The 23,386-nt window shown below is 42.3% G+C and overlaps 2 protein-coding genes across 2 annotated transcripts; both read left to right on the top strand.

Moving 5' to 3' along the window:
* The first annotated feature begins 2,206 nt into the window (after positions 1-2,206).
* On the top strand, positions 2,207-13,593 carry LOC104579025 (putative lysosomal acid lipase/cholesteryl ester hydrolase). The gene is made up of 9 exons (XM_088528737.1): positions 2,207-2,311; positions 3,313-3,433; positions 6,684-6,882; positions 7,272-7,381; positions 8,047-8,183; positions 9,543-9,689; positions 11,323-11,394; positions 12,493-12,564; positions 13,343-13,593. The coding sequence occupies exons 1-9, from the start codon at positions 2,207-2,209 to the stop codon at positions 13,574-13,576; spliced, it is 1,197 nt and encodes a 398-aa protein (XP_088384863.1). The 3' UTR covers positions 13,577-13,593.
* Positions 13,594-22,034: 8,441 nt separating this feature from the next.
* Positions 22,035-23,114, top strand: CH25H (cholesterol 25-hydroxylase). The gene has a single exon (XM_010226612.2). It carries the CDS (start codon positions 22,035-22,037, stop codon positions 22,857-22,859), a length of 825 nt encoding a protein of 274 aa, XP_010224914.2. The 3' UTR covers positions 22,860-23,114.
* Positions 23,115-23,386: the final 272 nt, after the last annotated feature.

The following is a 23,386-nucleotide window of genomic DNA, read 5'->3' on the forward strand; positions in this document are numbered from 1 at the left end:
CTACTTCCATGGGGATGATGGAATTAGACGTATAGCTCACTGCATGAAACTATCTCCAAAGGCCCAGGCTTCCACTGGCAAAGCTAAAGAGTGCTCTTAATGGTAGTAGAGTGCCCTTAATGGTAATAGTGTAGCAATCTAGTGAAATACCCTCCATGGTGGGGAGAGGATAGCACCACGTGCATGGGAGATAATTTCCATGCACTTAAATCCTTTGGCTGTTATCTGCTCTGCCGTCCGTACCGGTACTGCAGCTCACAGAGCTCTCTCCAGCCTTTAGCCTCATTACCTGAAGTTCAGTTTCCTGCAAAGTGCTCAGCTGGAGCTGAGCAGGGGCAGGTTCTGCACTGCTGGGCAGGTAGTGCTGTCCGCGTAGCCGAAGGTGACTGCAGTGTCAGCAGTGTCTGCTGCAGCGCGAGAGCTCTGGCTTCCCTTCACACGTGGGGCAATGGAAGGTACGCGGTGTCCTAAAGGGAATGCGTAATAAAGCACACTAATCACCAATGCAAAACAGTTTGAGCTGGGGAAAAAAATGCAGGAGAATTTCAGCCAAGCAGAATATCATTAACAGAGAAAGAATTTGTGTAGGCACCAGGATCAACAGGCCCAGCTCTTTCTCTGGGACACTGCCAGGCTGTTAAGCAAAATGCCGAAGCATCACTCTCTGAGTAACCGATGCTGATATTTAGCGTCTCTGCCACACATTAGTGCATTCTAAGTAATTCCTAAATAATTGCTCCTCTGCTGCAGCACAAGTTCAGGGTCCTTAAGGAAGACCCCGTGGCAACTAGGCCAAGAGCAGTTTGAAAACCTCTGGGCCTGGAAAAGGAGTTGCAAGACCGGTAGAATGATGCAGGATAATTTAAAGTATTTTACAATCATTATTTAGAAAGTGTGTTTGCTGATAAACTTGGAACAACCCTCAAGATTCCTCCTCTCTTGCTCTCCTCTATTCTGGCACCCAAGGGAGAGCACATGGCAGCCCCCTCCGTGTGTCTCAGCACTCTAAGGTTCCTGCACGGGAAACGCAGCGTGTAAAGGAAGGGGCAGAGCAGGGCACACTGAGACTGTCTTACTGCTGCATGAGAGATGCAGAAAGGGGAGTAACGTTACAGCCTATATCCCAAAGTGCTACCGCGGATAGCCAATCTAGGGAAAATGAGTGTTGTTTAGCTGTTTGCTGAAATTTTCCATTTCTCACACCAGCTTGCGGAAGGGTTACTCTCAAATCTGAGGCTCTGCGTGTGAGACATGGGCAGCTAGGTTGGGATTTGCTTCTCCCGCTCGCGCACAATTGCCCATCTGTGCCCTTCGTGCCAGGCACGGCGGGTGGCTCTCACAGCAAGGACCGCGGCGCTGGGCTGCGGGGAACCTGTGTGACACAGTCTTGGTACCACCTGTACAAAGCTGGGAGTTTGTATTTTTCAGTTTTGTGTTTTTCAGTTGCTTCCAGGCACTGCAATCCACCCACGTCATCATTCCCAGTTTTCTGCTTCCCACTGCCTCTGCTCCATGCCAGGAGGCAGTGCCAGCGTTCTCATACTTGAGAAAACCGAGAGCTCTTATGGCTGTGGTTCCCAGAAAGCACTAAGATTTTCAGTGAAAATCTTAATGTCCCTGAATATTCGGGACTGTTTCTGTTCTTCTTTGATGCATCCTGCCCTACCTCTGTGCATTTTATTTCAGGTCCCTGTATTATCCTGAGGATGCTGCTGCGGGCCTAGCAGTACGGCTGCTTGTAGTGCACTTCAGGCCTGGCTTCAGCCCAGGTTTCTGGCAGTCCCGTGCCCTGTGACCGCAGGTGCCCTTGCCGGGGAGCTGACAGGCAGCCCCTGCCAAGTGGTTGCATCAGAGCGAGGAGATAAACAGGCTTGTTGAAACCCGCGCTGGCAGCGGCGCTGGGGCCGCACGCCCGCGCGTAACCGAACGCCTCTTGTGTGCAGGCTCCGCCGAACGCGAGCAGCGGCCGCGCGTGCCGGGGCGCGGGGCCTGCGGCTGCGCGCGGAGCGCCCGGGCGGCCTCTCCGCGGCCCGAGGCTCCCGCCCCGCGGCCCGGGGCCGCCCCTCGGCCGCGCCGCCCCTCGGCAGCCGCGCGGCGCCCTCCTCTCCCCGCGCCGTCCCTGCGCGCGGGTCACGCGGCGGCGGCGCCACAAAAGCGGCCGGGCTGGGCCGGGCCCGGCGGGGAGGGCCCTGTGTGCGCGGCGAGGATGCGGGGCCTGGCGGCGGCCGCCGCGCTCCTGCTGCTGCTGCAGAGCGGCGCCGGCGCGGGCAGGGCGAGGAGGAACGTGGACCCCGAGACCAACATGAACATCGTAAGTGGCGGCGGGGCGGGGGCGGCAGGTGGCCCCGGGCCGTTAAACCGGCCCCCGGCCGCGGCGTTTGCCCCTCCTGGCGCCGCCGGAGCCGCGGGTCGTTCCCGCCGGAGGCTCCTGGCAGGGGCTCTTCCCTCTCCACCATCGGAGCGGTGCCGCTTCCCCTGCTGCCCCGGGCGGTGTCGGTCCTGAGGCGTTTACAGCCCGCACGGAAGGCACTGACAGCATGCAGAGCTTATCTCTCCTCTTGCAGAGTCTTTTACTACCAAAGTTTAGTCTTAAAATTACTTTTGGGTTAACCTCACCATACATGGCTCAAGGTATGTGTAAAAGAAATGACGTGCTCTGCTTGAATTCTCTCTCCAGAGTGTTTCTCCTCCCTGTCCCACAGCCTACAAGTGGATTTGGTGCATTTTTAGTGTTTTCTCAAAGCAGAGTTGGTCTCATAAAAACAACTAAGCAGTGAGTTCTCTGGCTCTAAAGAGCGTGGGCCTGGGGCAGTAAATGAAAGTAACAGAAAGGCTGAGGTGCAAGAGAAAACTGCCAATGAAACCACAGTGCTAAGGAAGTGTGGGGTTTTTTTTAAATGTTACCATTATTCTTTTCGTGCATGGTTTGTCAGCAGGCCAACTCAGTGGCTGCAGGGAGAGGCGGGAGAGAGGCACCCGTCCTGGTTCGGAGCTGCCGCTCCTGGGGTGGCCCCTGCCCCGTGGCGTGATGTCCTTCCAGCGCTCGCGTCGCAGCGTCTCGCTGCAGCGGCCCAGGGCGAGCGCAGCGCGGGGAGCCCTCCCGTCCCGCCCCGTGCGCGCTGTGCTCTGCACAGGACCTGGCTCCGCTGGGCCGAGTCTTGGGAGAAAACCCGTCTCTGTGGAAGAGAGGACTGCGCTGGCACCTTCCTACCACACACTTGTTGTACAAGGGGCCCGGAGTACCTAGCAAATGGTGATGAGCTAAGGAGAGTGACAGTCTGTCTCCAAGACAGTTTCTTTTCTTTTCTTCAGAGTCAAATTATTAAGTTCAGGGGATATCCTAGTGAGGAGTATGAAGTGACAACAGAAGATGGATATATCCTTTCCGTTAACAGAATTCCTCATGGAAGAAAAGGTTATGAGAAAACCAAAGGTAAGACGTATTTCTGCTAGAAAAAAGGAAAGTCTTGGAAAAGATTGCTTTGATTTACAAACCTTTGTGTCTAAAGTAACCCAGACAAAGATTATGCACTGAGAATGTTTTAATGGTAAATATTATAGCTAAAATAAATTAGTCACATGTAGAGTGACTTGAGTAAAGGAAGGGAAAACAGGTTCGAAAGCTGTATTTCTTTGATGTTTCTGTTTTGCGATACTAATGCAAACTCTTTGTGGTTTGACTTTTGAGGGGCCAAGTGCCTGAATTTTCTATTAAATAGAAAACACTGTGTGAGATTTGTTTGTTTGTTTTTCTTTAAGTAAATAACAAAATATTTTGATCATATTGCTATTGTGTTTTTTTTTCAAACTGCTTTTTTAAAAACACTTTTTTATACAAAAGATTTTTGTTCCAATTACCTGTTTTCAGAAATATAGGCAGTTCATAATTTTCTTTTGATGAAATATACCTAGACCACAAAAGGTCCCAGCAGGACATTCCCAAAATAATTACAGGCTGATTTTTGCATGAAATTAGAATTAATTTGTCAATTCTAACCATTCTGAAGCTGCCTTTAGAGTAAATTACAAGCTAGAGCAATACTGCTTATTAGTGTGGAGTCATTTTGTACGCCACAGGTACTTACATAGGTAAGCATTATAATAAGAGTAAAATTCCTTTGGGACATGCTGAGTACAGTACATTTTAAAAATATTTTGCAAATTAGAATACCGAAACGGTTGTTGACAACGTTCAGGCCAGGCCGTGTTATTTTTTGGATGTGATCTGTTAAAGGGAGTTGGGGAAGAGAACTAGCATATACCCCTAGAGCTCTTGCAATTTGACAGAAGTTAACATAAAACTGTGGAAAGGGATGCAGGGAGTATTTGGGTGCTGAGTCATGAGGAAAAGAAGGAAGGGAAAGGGAAGGAAGGAAGCTGAAACTAAGTGATAGGGAGAGATACGAGCAAAGGTTTTTGCAAGGGCTCAATGATGGGATACTTTTAAAAATGAGACAAAAAATATGTGTTGAAGAAAAGAGACGCATAACGTTTAACTCGTGATATTCTTACTCTACAAACAGAAATTGCATTTGTGGATCTAAACAGCAATCATGAGTTTGGCAGATATAAATGAAGTCACTATAGTTTACAAAAAATCCTGCATGCAAATACACACAGGCAACAGCTGCCTGTTTGCATGGGAACTGTGCATATCCTATGAACTACTGTATGACCTTAAAAGCACTTGGAGTAAGGGGTATAACTATGCAGCTCACATAAGGGAAGAGAGATTGTCCTGCAGCCTGGGGTATGAACAAGACCTGTGAAAAAAGACCTTCTAGCTACCGAAGGCCAAACAAGGGCCTTTATGACCGTAACTGTTGGTTTTAGGTGTTAGGATGTTTGTTCTAACCGTTATCACTCACAAGGTAGACATGTCACATCAGTGCATGGATGAAGCCAGTCAAACCGTACAGGTATCTCTGTACTTGAAAATTCAGGAAAATCCTCAGGGAGAAGACAAACTGCCTCTGCAGGTGTTGACTTTGTGGGCTCTTCCATCTACGACATAAGCAAACAGAAGTTTCCTGACCTGTGGGAATTCTCCACATTCCCCTTGCCACACCCTCGACCCCAAGTTCATGCTTTGCAAAGTACCTTGATTTTAAAAACAAGGATTACTAAGCACATTTGAGGAAGTATGATCTCCTAGAAAAAGAATGAACACTTCAAAGTTCATGTTGATCTACAGTTTTTATAGACCCGGTATCTTTTCTCAGAAGATACCAATGAGGTGTTACTGCTGACCTGGCACATGTATGCCATAATTCTTGTGAAATACGTTCTTCATGTGAATAGGATTCACTGGAGTTTGCGTATCACATGATGTTTTGCAAAAACAAAACAAAGCCTGTGGTTTCACAGCAGGGGAAAAAAAAATGTGGGAAAATGGCCAGAGAGCTTAAGAGCAGAACATCAGTGACTTTCAGTTTCAGTGTTAACTAAAAAATCTAAAACATTAATTTCTTATGCAAATTGTGTGATTCCTTCTCCCTCACTCCCGCTTTGGGCACCCTAGGAACAGAGGTGTGACTAAACTATCGTTGTCCGTGCCAGTTTGCCAAGTGATTGTGTGTTTCACATGTAGATCTGCTGATGCTTTGGGCATGAAAAAGGAGCTGGTAGAAATTGATGGTAATCTGTGGACAAAATTCAAGTACTGAAATGATTAAACACTTTGAATCCTTCCTGTTTTATGAAACATGGGATTAGCAGCCTGATCCTTTAGTAAAAGGTGTGCGTGTGTAAAACTAAAATGAACATCGTTGAAAACAAATCTAGTGTTAATCCTGAAAATTCTTTATGATGTTAATAAAATGATAAAATATGATAAAAACAGTGGATAAACAGTGCATAAAAAAAGTGGTCGTGAACTATACTAGTTCTAGAGCTGCCTTGACTTTCCCAGGAATTTGCTCTGATTGCAGGAACTGCTCCACGGGGGAGTGTGTTTGTTTGCTTTGTTAACAAAATGGGAAAAGGCACTAGAAAGATTTTTCGCCATGGATGTAAAGTTTGCTAGGAGGGAGGAGTGTTGCTAATTTGAGTTTTGGAATCTACAGCAAACGTCTATGGATGTGACTGGGAACATAGATTGTGGTGGCAGATTTGGTTGTTTCTACTGAAAAATCTAAATCCAAATTATCAGTGTAGAAAGTGTCATGAAAGTTTAGTATTGTAGTAGAATTATGTGTCATTGAAAGAGGTGAAATCCTGACTAATATCTAGCACTGAGTTAACATTACCATGTATCAAATTCCAGTTATTAAAGCAGAAAAGACGCCACTTCTGCTATTGCAAGTTCCAGAGACAGGGCTCTGTGTTTTCTGAAGCTCATGTTTTGTTTTAATTTCTTTGTCTGGGAGTCAGAAGCTTCTGTTGTTTATTTTTATTTGGTTTTCCAGATTTATAATATCCCTTTTGGGGCGGGGCAGTCAGGGGAGAGGCTTCCTTAGCTTCATACGTGTCCCACCCTTGGTTCTCTCCAGCTGCTGAAGTCACGGGGAGAAAGGCCTTTGAGACAATGATTCACTTGTTGGCTTCCTGTGCTACTCTGTGGACTCTGTGAGGCTTCTACTCATGGGAGGGAGCTGGGTAGTGATAATATGTGGGTACCAGTTGCAGAGAGGCTGCATTTCCACAGTTCAGCATCCTAATGTGGTATTGTCCTTATCTTTCAGGTCCAAAGCCTGCTGTGTTTCTGCAGCATGGTTTGCTTGCAGATGGCAGTAACTGGATCACAAACTTGGATTACAACAGCCTGGGCTTTATGCTGGCAGATGCTGGCTATGATGTATGGCTGGGAAATAGCAGAGGGAACACCTGGTCCAGAAAACATATACACTTCACAGTGAAGCAAGAAGAATTCTGGGTTTTCAGGTAGCCTCATTTGGTAGGGAAACTAAAGAAATACACACTTAATGATGTTTGTGAGCAAGCTGCTCTTTTTTTTTTTTTTTGGTTTGCCTATCACTTCAGTCACACTGTGAATGTTTAATATTATTTTCTGGTAACATGTACTGTTACATGTGTAGCAGTAAGAAGAGTTTTATGGTAGGTACTGTGGCCTTCACAGGTGATCAGCAGAACTCTCGCTGCTTTTTTGGCAGGTCTTAAGTGAAGATTCAATCACCAGAGCGTTCTGCTTCATCTGCAGGAAGCTCCACTTTCTGCCCCAACAACCTATCTGCAGTGCAGTAAAGCTCTGTGTAGCTCTTCCACACTGATAATTTTACTTATACAGCCAACTTGTTTTGTTTGCTTTGTAGCTTTGATGAAATGGCTAAGTATGACATTCCGGCCTTTGTGGACTTCATTTTGAAGAAAACTGGCCAGAAACAAGTATTTTACGTTGGCCATTCACAGGGCACCACAATGGGTATGTGAAGAGCGATGCCTTCATTAGAGCGTGCTGTGTTTGACTTGATATCAAATTTGCATAGCTGGTTTAATGATGAAAAAATAAGGCGCCTTCAGTAAAAGCAAGCTTCCATTTTTTAGGGGCTTCTGGGAATTTCATTAGCATTAGACAAGAGACGAGAATTACTTTATGTGGGTATTTAAAGTAGGAATCTGTGAAAATAGGTAGCTGCAGTGCAGTTTCTGTTCAAGGAAATATTTTGATTAATAGATAATGAGATCTAGAATAACCAGAACTGTGTGGAATAAAAATGTCTGTGTCTGGAATATTTTGCTATATGCATGGCTTCAGTCAAGTGCTTTTAGGCTTGTAGACAGATAGAGCTACAAGTATTAGATAGATTAGTATGTTATTGGAAGCTGTTTCTCAGAAGAAAACAAATCCTCCTGATATGCCCATTTTAATTTGTGTTCTCCAGTAGCTATTTTAATTTACAATACCTAAACTGATGCTAAAGACAGCAATTAAACTGTATCATTGCAGTACTATTTCTGAACTGGGAATAATCTAAAAATACCTTTGCACACTTGACAGATTTTAGATTTTACACATTCACAGCCAGCTTAAATTCTGTTCTAAGTTGTGTCAGTGAGACGTGTTAATTATTTTCATGTTATTTACAGCTTTCATTGCTTTTTCAACTTTACCAAACCTGGCTAAGAAAATCAAAATGTTCTTTGCCTTGGCACCTGTAGCTACGATCAAGTTTGCTACCAGCCCTTTGGTAAAATTAGGTATATTTCCTGATCTGCTACTCAAGGTTTGTATTTCAGTATAAATGTTCTAAACCAAATGAAGTATGTCCCTTTCTGATTAAAAGGAGTGTAGCAAAGAGTGTTAATAGTTGTGAATTAGAGATTAACATATATTTGACAAAACTACTAGGGTGTTTTTTCAATAATAGTGCTATAGTATTAACAGTGCATGCTCTGCTACTGCTTTACTACTTTACTACTAACATGACAATTTATATGTTTAAAATGGTATTTGCAAATGCCATCTAATAGAATCAAATTACCCTGATTTATGTGTTTCTAGAACGTAGCTACAAAAATCCAGTATTAATTAAATAGCTGCTCCAGTTTAGGAGAATCATATGATAGCTTTCTATTTTTATAGAATGTGTCTGAGTTGCTGTGAACTTTAGCAGACTCGTTTCACAATTAACCACCGGAACCACTGGAAGAGGATCCTTCAGAGCATGATTAAGAGCAGCAGCTTTATTTAGGCGCTGTGAGTCATTGCTGGGGTGAGCTTGCCATTCCCTATCAAGAGGAAAGGGAAAATGGGCAGACAAGCAAGCTGCAGCAGGTGCCCGAAGCCAGACGCTATGAACAGCCGCTGTGTGTCGTGTTTCTTTGCATCGCTCATGGAGATTCCCACACAGCTTTTCCTACTTTGATATGAACCCTTTTCTAGTGTATTTTGTACAAATTTAATGTACATTCATGTGTGTATGTGTGCGTGCGCATGCACAGCTTGTTTCCTTCTCCGGAGCCAAGCAGCAGGAAAGTCATGCTAACAGTTCATGTTCATGTTGTGCTAGGGAACTTCATTGTCATGATGACTTTCAAAAAACCTGAGCGTAGGAGTACATGACAGCCACAAGCCCATGGGTCAGGTGTATCCTTAAAGAGTTGTGTCACTTTAGTGCTTGCTGGGCCCTTTTGAAATCCTTGGAGGCTTTAAAAACAGCAAGAGGAAGTGTCCACTACAGCTCATGCGACTTGTTTGCTTATGTGGTTAGAAGAGAGGAAGTACAAAAGTCACTTATTAGCAGATGCAGCTTAAAGTATTTCAGCCTTAAACAATTCTACTGACAAGAATCTGTACAGTAGTCCTATTAAATACTAAAATCAGTTGGAGTTTGAGGTTATATTTGAAATTCTTGAATGATTCTCTGTTTCCGTATAATCTTTGTAGGGGTAGACTGCATCGTTTGCAACAGAAGCAGTAATTTTAGCTTCCCCATTGGACTGTAAACGAGCTTGATAAAGATCATTTTCATATGATTTGTCATCGGTACAAATGGAAATGGTTGCCTCAAGAATGCTGTAGTATACGAATTAAAATCAAATCATCCTGTGCAATTATGTGTTTGTTCTTTGTTATTTTGCAGGATATGTTTGGAAAGAAACAATTCCTTCCTCAGAATTTTTTGCTGAAGTGGCTTGCTACCCATGTTTGTACCCACAGACTTCTTGATGACCTTTGTGGAAACATATTCTTTCTCCTATGTGGTTTTAATGAGAGAAACTTGAATATGGTACGTTTTGATGTATTTGGGTAGTTAACTTACCGTGAACTCTAACACACTATTCGCTGTGTACCAGCGAATTGCTTGCTTTTTTACATACATTTAAGAAAACAAGGTTCTTCATCATACTGAGTTTGGATATATATCTTTCTTTGATGTCACTGGGAATTCAAGTTGTCCATTTGAAATGGATAGAATTAGCATTTTAATAGTGGAAAGTTACAAACTTTTAGATCGGTCCAAGAAATCACAGAATCATAGAATGCTTAAGGTTGGAAGGGACCTCTAGAGGTCATCTAGTCCAACCCCCCTGCACACGCAGGGTCACGGGAAAGAAAAGTGCATTAATACCATGGGCAATAGGGCAAGTATTTCAGTCTTCTTGCCAAAAAGAGAGGAGTAGATACTGATTTCTTCTACTATGAATAGAACTGCTGATACTTTTTTTCTGATTTCTTGGTGGCCACGTGAAGTTGTTTTTCCTGAGGCCGATTACTGCCTCTGCTGATACCTTCAACTGGTCTTCATTCCAGAGGGATAATTGTTAGGATTTTTGTTTTCTAAAAGCTAATTAACAGCAATGGACATGAGAACAGCTTTTTTTCATAATGCTTCTTGAAGTGTTTCTAAATTCCTAGACATCAGTAGAAGTTGCTGTTTGTATATCCCACAGATGGATAACCTCTGAGGAGGTTTTATTTTAATGGAGTATTTTTTTAATGGAATCAGTATTTTCTTCATGATTCTGTCTGTCCAAGAGCACAGCTTGTGTATTTTACATTAAGATGAAAGCAGTGGCTTTTGCATTATTTCTTGCCCAGTGCATACAGTTTTCGTGGTTTAGTGGAGGATAATATTTTTTTTCTGCCAGGATTTAAATTGTATTTCCTCTGGATATTATTGAGTTACATAGTAACTCAAGGCATACAAAGTTTTGAATCACTTTGGACTGATACTTACTAGTTTAGATGTAGAATAAGCTTAGATTTCTGAGGAGGTGCTATTTCCAATGTAATCCTAGTTTTAACAACATTACCACTTTTTAAAAAGTGTTTAAAAAGTATATAGTGCTTAAAAATTATCATTATCACGTTTAAAGCTCAGCTGCAGTTTTTTTGTGTGTTTGTATATACATATGTATATGCTTTATTTCTCCATGCAGTTTTAGTTTTCATTTTCTGTTTAGTTTTCATTTTTGCATCCTGCCCATCTGAGGAGAAGAGATTAAATCTAGAAATTAAAGCATAAATAATTTCTACTTCTAGTATGTCTATTACCAAAACTTGAGTTCATAGTTTAGACTCACAGTACCTTAGGGGAAGGTTTATATTGACATTTCATTAAGTAAAGGCAGAAAGGAATAAAGAAAGACTTTGTGGTCATACTCTTGCTTTGAAAATTTGTCTCAAAAAATAATCCTGTATTCTAGTTTAATTTAAAGTGGCCAAATGTTCTGTAGTTAATGGTTAGTAATCCCCAAAGCATCTGAACATCTTACCTCTTCTGTATATATATCTTTAGTTAAATTTTTGTTAGAATAGTTTTAAGAGGAATGGAAAAAATATGTTATTTTTTCAGAAAGCACCACTGGTTTTTACTGTTGAGTTGTGAGGAATAAACCATGATACTTACCTTGTTGCAGAGCCGAGTGGATGTGTATTCAACACACTGTCCTGCAGGCACGTCTGTGCAAAACATGATCCACTGGAGCCAGGTAGAGTTTTCAGAATCTCACATGTCCGTGGCTTTAGCTTATTTGTAGCATAGTGATGTCTTCTGGTATTTATGTGGAATGAATGCATACATGTAGTATAGCCCAGGTAAGGTTGTCAGAATAGCAGCAGTTTACCGTAGGCACTTTTATGAAAATGACTCTAATGCTAGTTTTTTCTCTCATTGTCTCTCCCGCTCCCCCATCTCAGTGTGATGTATTTCTTTTAAAGCCATGCTAATTTTAAGTCTTTCAGAACAACAAACAATACAAGCAGGAAATACCAGCAGGAGAGATAACGCAGAGAGATACTGTGACAAGTTCTCCCTTCAGCGAACCTTGTTTTGTTTACAAGCTGTGTTTTAGCCAGTGAAAAGCAACAGGCTTTCTGTTCTATATCATCCTTTTGATTTCAATCTATATTTTATTAGTGCCTCCTTGCACAGTTTCATGCCTGTGATGCTGTTGTGCCTGATGCTTGCTCAGCAGCAAAGGAGAGAAGGCATTTGCCAAGGAAGCAGCAGTCAGTGCTGCTTGTGATCGTGTTGCTGGGCTTCGCAGCCCGTTCGGAGGCATGCAGGCCTGAGGAGTTTTGTGGCACACAGCTGCTTAAGCGTTGGCTGGAAGGAAGGCTGTGAAGAGCTTAATTTTTTTTTTCAGATCCCCGTTATGTAGACTGCTGTTTCTGAAAAATAGTAGGTAGTAAATGATGCAGAGTAGACTTTTTAAGAAAGCTATATAAACACTCCTGTGTTTATATACATTTAGACAGCTACGTAAATATTTCTAAAGTAAGCATGGAGTTGCCACATCCTGGCTTTGGATGCATTAAACTGTTAATCTTTCCTATTTTGCTGTGAAACAGTGTCAAATCTTAAGGGTCAAAGTGTGATCCTTTTGAGTGCTAGTATTTCCCATGCCTCTGGCACTGAACAAGGCAGTGGCACTTGTCCTAGTTAATGCTGCTGTCTCACAGTTTCCTTTGTCAGTTGTTTTTGTTTCATTGTCTAGGTAAATATTAATCCTACTTTCTCTACTGAAAACATTTGATAAAAGCATTCTGGTGATTCTTTGTATGTGTGAATATTTGTTCATTTCTAGGCTGCAAAATCGGGGGAACTCAAAGCTTATGACTGGGGAAGCAAGGCTGCAAATATGGCTCACTACAATCAGGTAGAGATCTTTTACAGATGTGTTACAATTCCTGAGAGGCATGAAAAAAGTGGATTAGGCTTGATGCTGCCTTAGACTGTCATGCTGCTTTCTATGGAAAAAAAGCCAGGCTAGAGAGCTCTCAGGTGAAACTAAGTATGTATGGAGTCCGTGCTCAGACACACAGCTGTGGCTGCCTGCTGTTTCTTGGGGGTGATCCTTTTGCTAAAGCTTAACTAGTGTCCTGCAGCTTAGGTAATAGATTGTGCTGCACTTCTCACAAGAAGGAACTGAGTGTCAGTTCATGTATAGTGCTTATCTTCATTCAGCCTGTTTAATCTGCACTTGTGTTTGTTTCTAAATTGCTGTGTGCAGTATTAAAAATATTTTGCCTTTTGTCTGTTCAGTGGTGGGACCGACTGCAGTTTGTTACTCTCAGAGTAACGATCGCTTTTAATATTTGGTTAGGGCTTGGGAATACTTGAATGAGAAATGCTGTCCCAGCCTTCTCACTGCACAATCTCCTTACCTAGTTGTTTCTTTTACTTCCTCAAACCACATATTTCCTGCTACACACGCTCTAATGTGGCTGAGCTCTAGGAGCTGAATCTTCTTTTGAAAATCAGTGCTCTTGTCTCCATCTCTGTCTGTCCAAGAGAGAGCAAAGGAGAAAAAAGGATAATCTGAAACATTCTTCTCGCAGTTGCTAATGCCCTGCTCTGCAGTTTCATACTACTGTGAAGACTTGTTCTTTCTAATGTTTGTATATTTTTTTTTTCCTGTTTTTCCCCCCTCTCAGTCTACCCCACCTCTCTATAAAATAAGACAGATGACTGTGCCAACCGCCGTGTGGACTGGTGGACAGGACTGGCTGGCAGACCCAAAGGATGTTGCCATGCTCCTCACTCAGATCACAAACTTGGTTTACCACAAAAAGATTCCAGAATGGGAACATTTGGATTTCATCTGGGGTCTTGATGCACCTTACCGCATGTATAATGAAATAATTCATTTGATGAGAAAGTATCTCTAAACCTGATTGGTATTTCATGAGGCTTGTACTTTTTTGTCAATGATGCTACATTGTTTATTTATGATGCATTTTTAAAATGCCAACAATGACTACTGAATTGGATTCATTTTTTTTCTCAGTATTATTGCTCTCTCATACAGAAATCCTCATTGCTTCCTGCTTATTTTGCACACAGTGGCATAATGCTTATAAAACACCAGTTTGTCTTTGTACAGAGAAAGCATTTGCTATGCTTATGGACTTAGTGACATGTCTAAAAGACATGTAGTCCCCTCAGCACCTCAGGTGCTTGACGATTCAAACACTTAGTATTTTGCTGTGCATAAAGCACGATTGTTTCTCAGTATATTGTCATTTAAGTACCTGTTTGAGGTACTCCTTGTATTGCAGGGATCTCATTTGGTGCTGGTACTTTAAAAAAAGCACTTAGCAACTTTTTTTCTGTGTTATTATTTTGCCCGCGTCTGAGAAGCTGGCTACATCAGGTGACTTTCTTTTGAATGTTTTCCAAAAAAGTGTCATGAAGCCAGACAGTATCATCACTGTCAATTGAAATTTCCTATTTTGGGACTGATTACTTTATTTTTCATGATCTCAATAATGTCCTTGAAGTCATTCATGTTTCACATACCAGCTATGGATGAGGACTGTCTTTTGCCCTTGCAGATTCCTGGAATAAGCCAAATAGTTAAAGGAAGTACCACTTTTTTGTCAGATCTATCAGTAGGTTGTGAGCTTCAAAGAGAATTATGCACATACTGATGTTTTGTTTGCAGTGGTAAAATGATCACTAGAAAACAGGACTACTGGGGTAGGGAGATACAAAGCAGTTATTCTGTGACTCAGGTGGCTTCATTTTTTTGGACTTCCTTCTTAATCAGCTGCTGCTTTGAAAGATCTTGCTTTGTAGCTGCATCCATGGTGTTTGCCACCAATGTGTTCAGAACTTCAAAACACCTTGGTAAAGCCTGGCAGTATTTATCTCAATTTCCATTTCTCTAAGTTTTCACCTTAAAATGAGGCTAAGCCCCCCACTCAGTGGAGTGAGAAGGCTTTATCCCTGCTTTAGGGATCTGACTTTGGGGCTCTCACTGTCTCTGGCATAGGTGTCTTGCTCTTTCCAGGGACCATGTGGAACATTTTGGCTCCTCTGAATTGCATGCGAGTTCACAAGCCCAGCATAGCTGACTAAAGAATCTCCAGAGTGAATTATCTTAGTCCAAATAATAATTTCTGTGCCAAAGTTGCATTTCAACACAGATCTCTGTCCATAATCCTAGCAGAAAGAACATTCTTTTCTGCATGGTGTGACAAATACTGCATTTTCAGGTGAGACAAAAAATGGCCAAAAAAAAAAAAAGAGAAGCTATAAGTCAAGTTTTATTTCCTTCTAATTCAGACTCAGGGAGTCCCCAGGTTTCATTTAAGGAGAAAGCTGTTCTTAATAATGCATTTGTGATTCCTAGTAGGACTTTTGAGTTTGCTTTATGTTTGTAGCAGCCATGCTTGCTTCATGTTGCTGTGCTGAAAGTAAGTCCAAGGAATCTAAAGTGACTAAAATGACAGTTGTGACAGTATATGATACAGCAAGAACCATGTGCATAATGGTTATTATGCTCAAGATATTTTCAATAAATTTGGGAGTTCTGCTTGGATTTTGGAGTGATGTGTTCTGTTTCACTTCCATATTTTTTTTAATGAATACATGTGAATTTTGGGGACAGACAATCCAGCGAATTTAGTTGTTGTGCCATTTTTTTTTCTTCACAGCTAATCATCCATACAACAGGTACAGTACGAAATAAAGGAAATAAAGTAGCCAAGTAAAGTTCCATTTTACTTTTGTTAAAGAGGCTTTGCCTAAACATAAAAGGTCATTTATCTTGTTTCAGGTGACTTTCTGAAACTTTTCTGAGACTAAGGTATTAATTGTGAATAACTAACTGCTCACAGGACTGAGATGTTTTTGAAGCCTCCGGGTAAAAGAGTTCCTTTCAAATCACTGACATGGTGGAAAGCTTCTTGTATCACCTTCTTAAGCCTTGTGTAATTGGATTGCTTAACGGACTGTTCAGTAATCTCATAAATAGCATTTAACCACATTGTAGGGCAAGGAACTGATCTTTGCCTTGGTAGGCTCGATGTGATTGCCTAGGTATCTAGTAACTCGGCTTTTCACCTTTGTTGTCTTTGGTAATAAATATGCTCAGGCTGTGACTTCTGTACATTGCGAATACACTAGGAGATGTGTAGTCAAGAGAGCAGGGTGTATAAAATCTTACTTGTCAGGCTTATCTGCTGATGACCCCTCTTCATGATTGGAAGAAAGGTCAGAACAGGAAAGTGTTTCACAAAAGCCATTATGGAGCTTCTCTGCTTTGCTGGAGCAGGGATGGGTACGGAAGTGATAAACTACCCTGCTATCCCTAGCCTGCTGGAGTTGCAAGCAGGGTGTGACAAACATGTAGAGGCATGAGTGGATAAAATTGTGTGAAATGAGACGTGAACCTGGAGGGAAAGAGCAAAAAGCATGTTCTAAATTCAAGTGAGCAGTGATGAATGATCCACTTCAAAGCAGGTCTTAACTATTTAGTACTTGCCTTCGTATTACAGTGATGTTGAGGTCAAAACATCAGCTTGGGATAACACCAAAGCCTAGTAGTGTAATAGAAAGAGAGAGCATGAGACATTTTTCTGACAAGCTGATCATTTTCCTGACTCAATATGCTATAATGTGATCAAGCTGTGCTCGAAAGCAGGAGAAAGTAGCCCCTGTGCAGCTGAGGGATTATTAGACTCACAGACCTGTGTGCATCTGAAGCATATGCACAATCCTCAATACTTATAGGTCTACAACGCAGATGGGCATACAAGGACCTATGCATGCACATGGACATGTGTTTATGTTTTGTTGTGATTGGAACCTGAACATTTTTTTTCTTTTTTTATAAAACCATCTGCAAGATAATTCAGACTGTTCTTCTTGTGCAGGTGGCCTACCACACGCTGGCCCTGATGATGGTTGATGAGTACATTAGTGTCCATATATATATATATATACTATGTCCTAGCCCAGTGTGAAGCACTTCCAGAATATTTGGGCATTCTGTAGTGAAGGGTTACACATCAACACAGAGAACATGGAAATGCTTCAGCATGGGCAATGGTGGTAAATAGTTCAGTTGGCTTAGGAACAAAAACCATAATCTTTATGGTGGATGCACTATACAAAAAATAAACACAAATTCCTTAGTCACCACAAATTCCTTAATCACAAGAGAAATTATAAATGGCATTCTTTCTCCCTGGTGGAGGAACAGATTTTCTAGTATATAGAACATGGTCCAATGAAGGATCTCCTGCAACTGAAAGATTCATAACATCGTCTCCCCTCCTTTGATGTCTTACAAAATGCAAATTCATGCTGCAGCATTACTGTTAGTTCATATGGGTTCTCTAGCAGCTTATTTTCAGGTAACTCACTTGAACATAATACTTCTGAGTTTGCCACCCTGCAGTCAAATTTGATTGATAACATAAACAAAATACTAGATTAAGAACATTGCATGGACAGTGGCTGCACCGGAAGCAAGGTTGCCTAGGTCTTACTTTTTTTGAAGAAACTGAGAAGAAAAGTGCCCGTATCCCATCGTGATATCTCTGGAAAGGGTGAACGTAGTCACAGAGATTACAAGTCAGTTCCACATTACTGAGTTACGATTTTCAGTACAGACTTGGGACTGACGTTCTGGAGAGAGCTCAGCAGAAAAGGGCCGGGGCATCATAGTGGATGACAAGTTGACCATGAGGCAGCAGTGTGCCCTTGTGGCCAAGAAGGCCAATGGGATCCTGGGCTGCATTAAGAAGAGCGTCTCCAGCAGATCGAGAGAGGTGATCCTGCCCCTCTACTCAGCCCTGGTGAGGCCACATCTGCAGTATTGTGTCCAGTTCTGGGCTCCACAGTACAAGAGGGATGTGGAGCTGCTGGAGAGAGTCCAGCGCAGGGCCACAAGGATGATCAGGGGCCTGGAACATCTGCCCTATAAGGAAAGACTGAGGGAGCTGGGCCTGTTCAGCCTGGAGAAGAGAAGGCTGAGAGGGGACCTGATCAGTGTCTATAAGTACCTCAAGGGAGGGAGTAAGGAGGATGGTGCTGGCCTCTTTTCACTGGTGGCCAGTGATAGGACAAGAGGACACGGCCACAAACTGAAGCATCAAAAGTTCCACAGGAACTTAAGGAAAAATTTTTTGACAGTGAGAGTAATAGAGCACTGGAACAGGCTGCCCAGAGAGGTTGTGGAGTCTCCTTCTCTGGAGATCTTCAAAACCCGCTTGGACGCAGTCCTGTGCCACGTGCTCTAGGTGACCCTGCGTGTGCAGGGTGATTGGACAAGATGATGTCTAGAGGCCCCTTCCAACCTTTATGATTCTGTGAGGGATAGTGGCTAAATTTCAAGATCCTACCTTGATTGTTCTACTTTGAAAACTAGTCCTGGTGGACTCCAAGATGGAGCTTGAGAAATAATGGTTTGCTTTTCTGCAGTCTTTCATCACCAGCTGTTGTTAAGAATACATTGAAAACCTTTCATTAAGCTTGCTTTCCCTGCTGTCTGGAGAGGTTTCCAGTGAAATTTGTTTGAGGAGGTGGAGTGTTGATATGAAAATGATTTTACTAAGAAAGGTTAGTTAAGAAAAGAATTTAGACCAGAGTTTTCCTTCAAAAACTGAGGAGGAAAGTGTGTTTATCCTCCATGTGTTTATCCACATGTAAGGGCCCTAAGTTAAAGATGCTTGCCTAGGAGATGAGAGAGAAAGGCTCACGTCCCTTCTCTAGGTTCAGATCTAGGATTTGAACCTCGGTATAGCTAATCACAAGGAGAGTAGCGATTGAAAAGATGCTCCCTCTTTCCCTCCCAATCTGTTCATCTAGGAGGCCTGTGACATTGACCTGTGCCAGCCAACTTTTGAAAGTTGTCCCATTGCAAAGTAGCATGTACTTTGCCATCCTATGAATTTTTAATAATATGGATTAAATTTTTGAAAAGAAGATGTTTTCCTAGTAACAGAAACATTAACAGAACGCGAACATCTACGTTGAAAGAGGTCGTTAAACTGCGGCCTCGGGAAGGCGGCCTTGCAGCGCGCTCGGCCTGGCAGGGCCGCTGAGGCGCGTTTCTGCGCTGGGTGGTGCTGTTGCCTGCAGGACGGCCACTGTGGGACGCGAGAAGCATAAAGGATTTTTTTCAAACCCTCACCCTCACGGAGCTGCCATGAACTGTTGCCGAAAAGTGTCTTTGCGCTCAGTCTCTTGAAATAAGGTGAGTCAGTGGTCAGTGTTTTAGGACCTCCGATTGCTTTTTTCTTTTTTTTTCAGGGTTAACTCTTTTGAAATGAGGCAAGGGACTACCTCTCTCTTCATCTGCTCTAGTGGCTATCCTGCTTTGCTCTTACTGTCCTCCCTAAGTGATCAACCCTGCTTCCCAGCACCCTTTTTCTGGTAGAAGGTTCAGCACTGTCACGAAATCTGTCTTCTCATCTATCCCTGTTCTGAGAGGGATGTGTTGTAATCTTACCACTGAGAGGGGAGAGAGAGATTTTGTCTGTGCTGTTGTGCTACTATTTTCAATGTATTGATCCTGATTTTCCCTCATGCTACTTCTTCCTCCTTTTCCTACCCACTTGTTAATGTTTTGCTGTTCTCCTTATAGCTTATACCTAGCAGCTCAGCTTGGGGTCGGTGCTTGCGTCTTGTGCTCATGTGGAATCTATTTAAGACCCTTTGCGGGGCCTCATTCCAAACTATGTGCCCTTCAACCTAAACACTGCAGCAAGAGGCTTGATTTTGAGAGACCTACTTAGAATTTTGTAACACACGGGAAAGTTTGGCAGTACTGTAAGTTAAGTGAAAAAAGCTGGGGTTCTGTTGCTGAATTAAGTGCAGAGAGGTTTTGCATGTATTTTGTCTTTTTTTGCATTGTATCTTGCAGTGACAAAGGAACCCAAGTTAGAAAAGCAATGTAAATATGTGAGATAGGTGCTTTTTAGTGACAAAGCCAAATAGCTTGAATAGTTACTGGAGAATAGAGACCTAAAGAGCATTTGCCATCTCTGTCGCATAAGGACTTAGTTTTTTGAGCATACTTGCTGCTGAGCCGAGTCAAGCCCCAGCGGAGGTAAAACTTGCCAGCAGTTCATCCTCCCGAGCGCCAGCAGATGGGGCGCAGCGTGAGCGTGGCTCCTGCCTGCGCGCAGAGTCCGCTCCGGTGCTGCGGGCAGGCCCGGAGCTGGGCTCTGTTCACAGGGCTTCCCTTGCAGGCGCCTCCTGGGTCAGGGTATGGTAGCAATAAGAATGCAAAATTCTCTGATTTTTCCTGAAGGGACTTGAGAATATTTTTCTATGACCTAATCTGCAGGCAAATTGCCCATTCTTTACATTTTAGTCTATAGGCAGCATTTGCCCTAAAACTTCTTGAGAATTCACAAAGCTGGTAGGGGTTAGTTGGAGGAGTGTCTTTAGGGCGGTTGAGTGATTTCTGTCTATCTTTCTGCAGGCAGACTTGAAATACATTATAGAAGAAATTCAATTCTTGCATAATTCTAATAAAATGAAGGATCACATATCATATGTGGCAATTTCTGATTATATCTACATAAATCAACAGAAAGCATCTCTAAAAAGAAAAAATTTCTGTCCCAGACGGTGATTGCAATACAAATGCATCTCTCATGCTTTTTATGAAATTGAAGACAGAATAAAATACTGTCAGAAGATTGAGTGAAACTCATAATTGTACATCCTCATCTGTTGAATTAGTGCATCTTCCTGGGCTTCAGTTTCTCTAAATTCAACAGCCTAAATTAACTGAGTTCAGCAGAACAGTCTCACATCAACAGAAATGTGCATCTGTTTCTAAAACAGATGCAACAGGTAGAGTCTCTGAAGACCATGCCATAGTTGTCTCTAAAAAATAACTTCTGGTTGCCTGATTAATATCACTGATCATGTTAATGTTACTGCTTCAGTGAACCCTTCAGAGCCTAGAGAGGGAATGAAATCTCTATTAAGAGCAGAATCTCTTGAGAAGAAAATAATTGAGACTGAAAACAAACTTCAGAATTAGAAGTGTGCATAGATCAGAAAAGGTCACTGCGAGTTCATCATTCTTAATTACTAAGCAGCAATGAAATCCTGACTTCCATTTCCTCCATCAGAATTCTTTTCTGAATAGCAAAGAACTAAAATCTTATGAAAAAGCTAATAAAGTCATCCAGGAAGCTGAGCTCATTTCCAATGTTAGAATAAATACGGTACCTACAAAAGAGGTGAGTTCATAGGAAGTTGATGGCAAACACTGTTTCCCCAAATATTCTAAGCTTTGTCTGTCGTCTTCAAAAAGCACAAAGAGGCTTTAAACTAAAGCCAGCGGTTAAACTAAAACTTCCATCTTTTACCGCTAAAATACTTTTCCCAAATTTTAAATGCTGGGTCTTGAGCCTACTAGCCACTGCCTGCTCTGTGCTTGCAAATGGTCCAAGGAAGATCATTTGAAGGATGCAGTTCAAACCAGTGGACCCTCTCATTACATGATTGGGATAAAGGATCGTTCCCTTATCCTATCACTCAAAGAGCAGCTAAATTGTGGACTGAATAGTATAATAATGCAGATACTTGTCATTAAGTATCTGTTTGGAAAGGAAATCAGATTTGATGTTATCTTAGCAACTGGAAGGTATTTTATTTTTCTGTAATTGTTGGCTCAATTTTCTGTCTGGCCACAGTCAGGTGGATTTTGCCATGTCAAGCAAATTCAGGAAAATAAAGGAGAAGACTAGTACAGAAGTCAATGAAAATAAATTGTAGCCACCGCATTCAAACTGAAAGCATAGTGTATATGTCACTGAGGTATCGATGTAACCTGCAGTATATCTGAGGGACTATTAGGAAGATGTGTGTTTGCACACATGCATTACCTACCAAACTACCTCCAGAGGTCAGATCTGGTGTTGAGTTACATGCACTTCCGTAGGAGTCACAGGGAAAACCTATGTTAGGTTGTGTTTCTTTATATATAAAGGGAAAAGGATAACGGAAGATGATACAATTTAAAATTAGCGAAAGGTGGCAGTTTTTGAAGTGTATTCAGTAAGTGGAATGGAAGAATGCTCCTACCCTCTTTCACTGAATTCCAGTGCTCGAGTTCTGACATTTCCTATCGCCCAGGTCTTCTCGGAGTTCAAACGATTGCCAAAGGCATCTGTAATTCTTGCACTCCACCAGTGAGATAATTCTTTTGTGAGATTGTAACACATTACACTGCTTTTGTACGACAGGAAAGGGCACTTCCTCCTTACAGCTACGTCTTGGAAGCTCAGTCGTGAGGCTGTGACGGGGCGGAGTTTTCCACCGAGCAGGCTGGATAAAGGCTGGCGGACGGCGGCGGCTGGGACTGCCGGCAGCATGAACCGCAGCGCGCCCGTCGCAGCGCTGCTCGGCCGCGGCGTGGACGGGCAGCACCACGGCTTGTGCCTTCAGGTCCTCTGGGACTTCGTCACAGCAAAGGAGCCGCTGATCAAGTCACCGTACTTTCCAGTGCTGTTTTCTTTTACAGCATACATGGCTTTCTGTCTTCCTTATATTACACTGGACTTTTTAAGCACTAGGCTACCGTGCTTAAGAAAATACAAAATCCAGCCACAGAGCTATCCAACTCTGGGAATGATGGTGCCTTGCATTATTCAAAGTGCCTATCATCATGCTGTTTTGATTTTCCCAGTGACATTTTTCCACTGGTACTGGAGACCAGTGAAGCTACCTGTGATGGCTCCAGAGCTGCCCGAGGTCTTGCTGGAAGTCACAGTCTGCCTGCTTCTGTTTGATTTTGAATACTTCCTTTGGCATTTGCTTCATCACAGGGTGCCTTGGCTCTACAAGACCTTTCATAAGGTGCATCACAAGCATGTATCAACATTTGCTCTTACTACGCAGTACTCCAGTGTATGGGAATTGCTTTCTCTGGGATTTTTTGCTGCCATCAATCCAGTGCTCCTCAGATGCCATCCTTTGACAGAAATGATTTTCTTCCTTGTAAACATTTGGTTGTCAGTGGAAGACCATTCAGGATATGACCTCCCTTGGTCCACGCACCGGCTTGTGCCTTTTGGTTTGTATGGAGGAGCTCCACATCATGATCTCCATCATCTGAAATTCAAATCAAACTATGCTCCATACTTCACCCATTGGGACAGACTCTTTGGGACTTTCACAGAGTCACATTCTCATTGAGGATATTTGCCTGTGGATGAACTCTTCTTTTTGATAAACTAAACTAGAACTGTCTTTTTTTTTCAAAGACATACAGAAGATTGTGTATATGAAGCTACCTATAAAAGCTATAGCTATTTATAACAAAGCCTGTTAATATATGTGTGTCTGTATGTGTACTTGGAACTGTCTATGTTGAATGACTGCAAATGGGATAGTTGCTTAAATTTGTTTGAGTCAAAGGTATAAGGGAAGTGTTAAGACACATTCCCTCTTCTTTATTTCCAGCTTTCATAAAGCATATATTGTATTACAGTTACATTATTATATGATGTTCTATACGTGCACAGGAAAAATTATCTTGCTATTGTAGGGTGATTTATGATGTAACCAGAACAGGTACACAGGAGTTTAATCTGCCAGATCCTATTATTACACACTGATGTTAAAAATGCTGCCAAAGCTAGTTTACTGACTTGTGCAATAATTTTGATATTTGTATTTTAAAACTTGATGTACTATTTTTAATGGGAAATAAATGTGGTCAG

Source organism: Tinamus guttatus, unplaced genomic scaffold (genome assembly GCF_059628265.1).
Source record: "Tinamus guttatus ecotype Peru unplaced genomic scaffold, ASM5962826v1 Tinamus_guttatus_pri_ptg000314l, whole genome shotgun sequence".
Lineage (NCBI taxonomy): Eukaryota > Metazoa > Chordata > Aves > Tinamiformes > Tinamidae > Tinamus > Tinamus guttatus.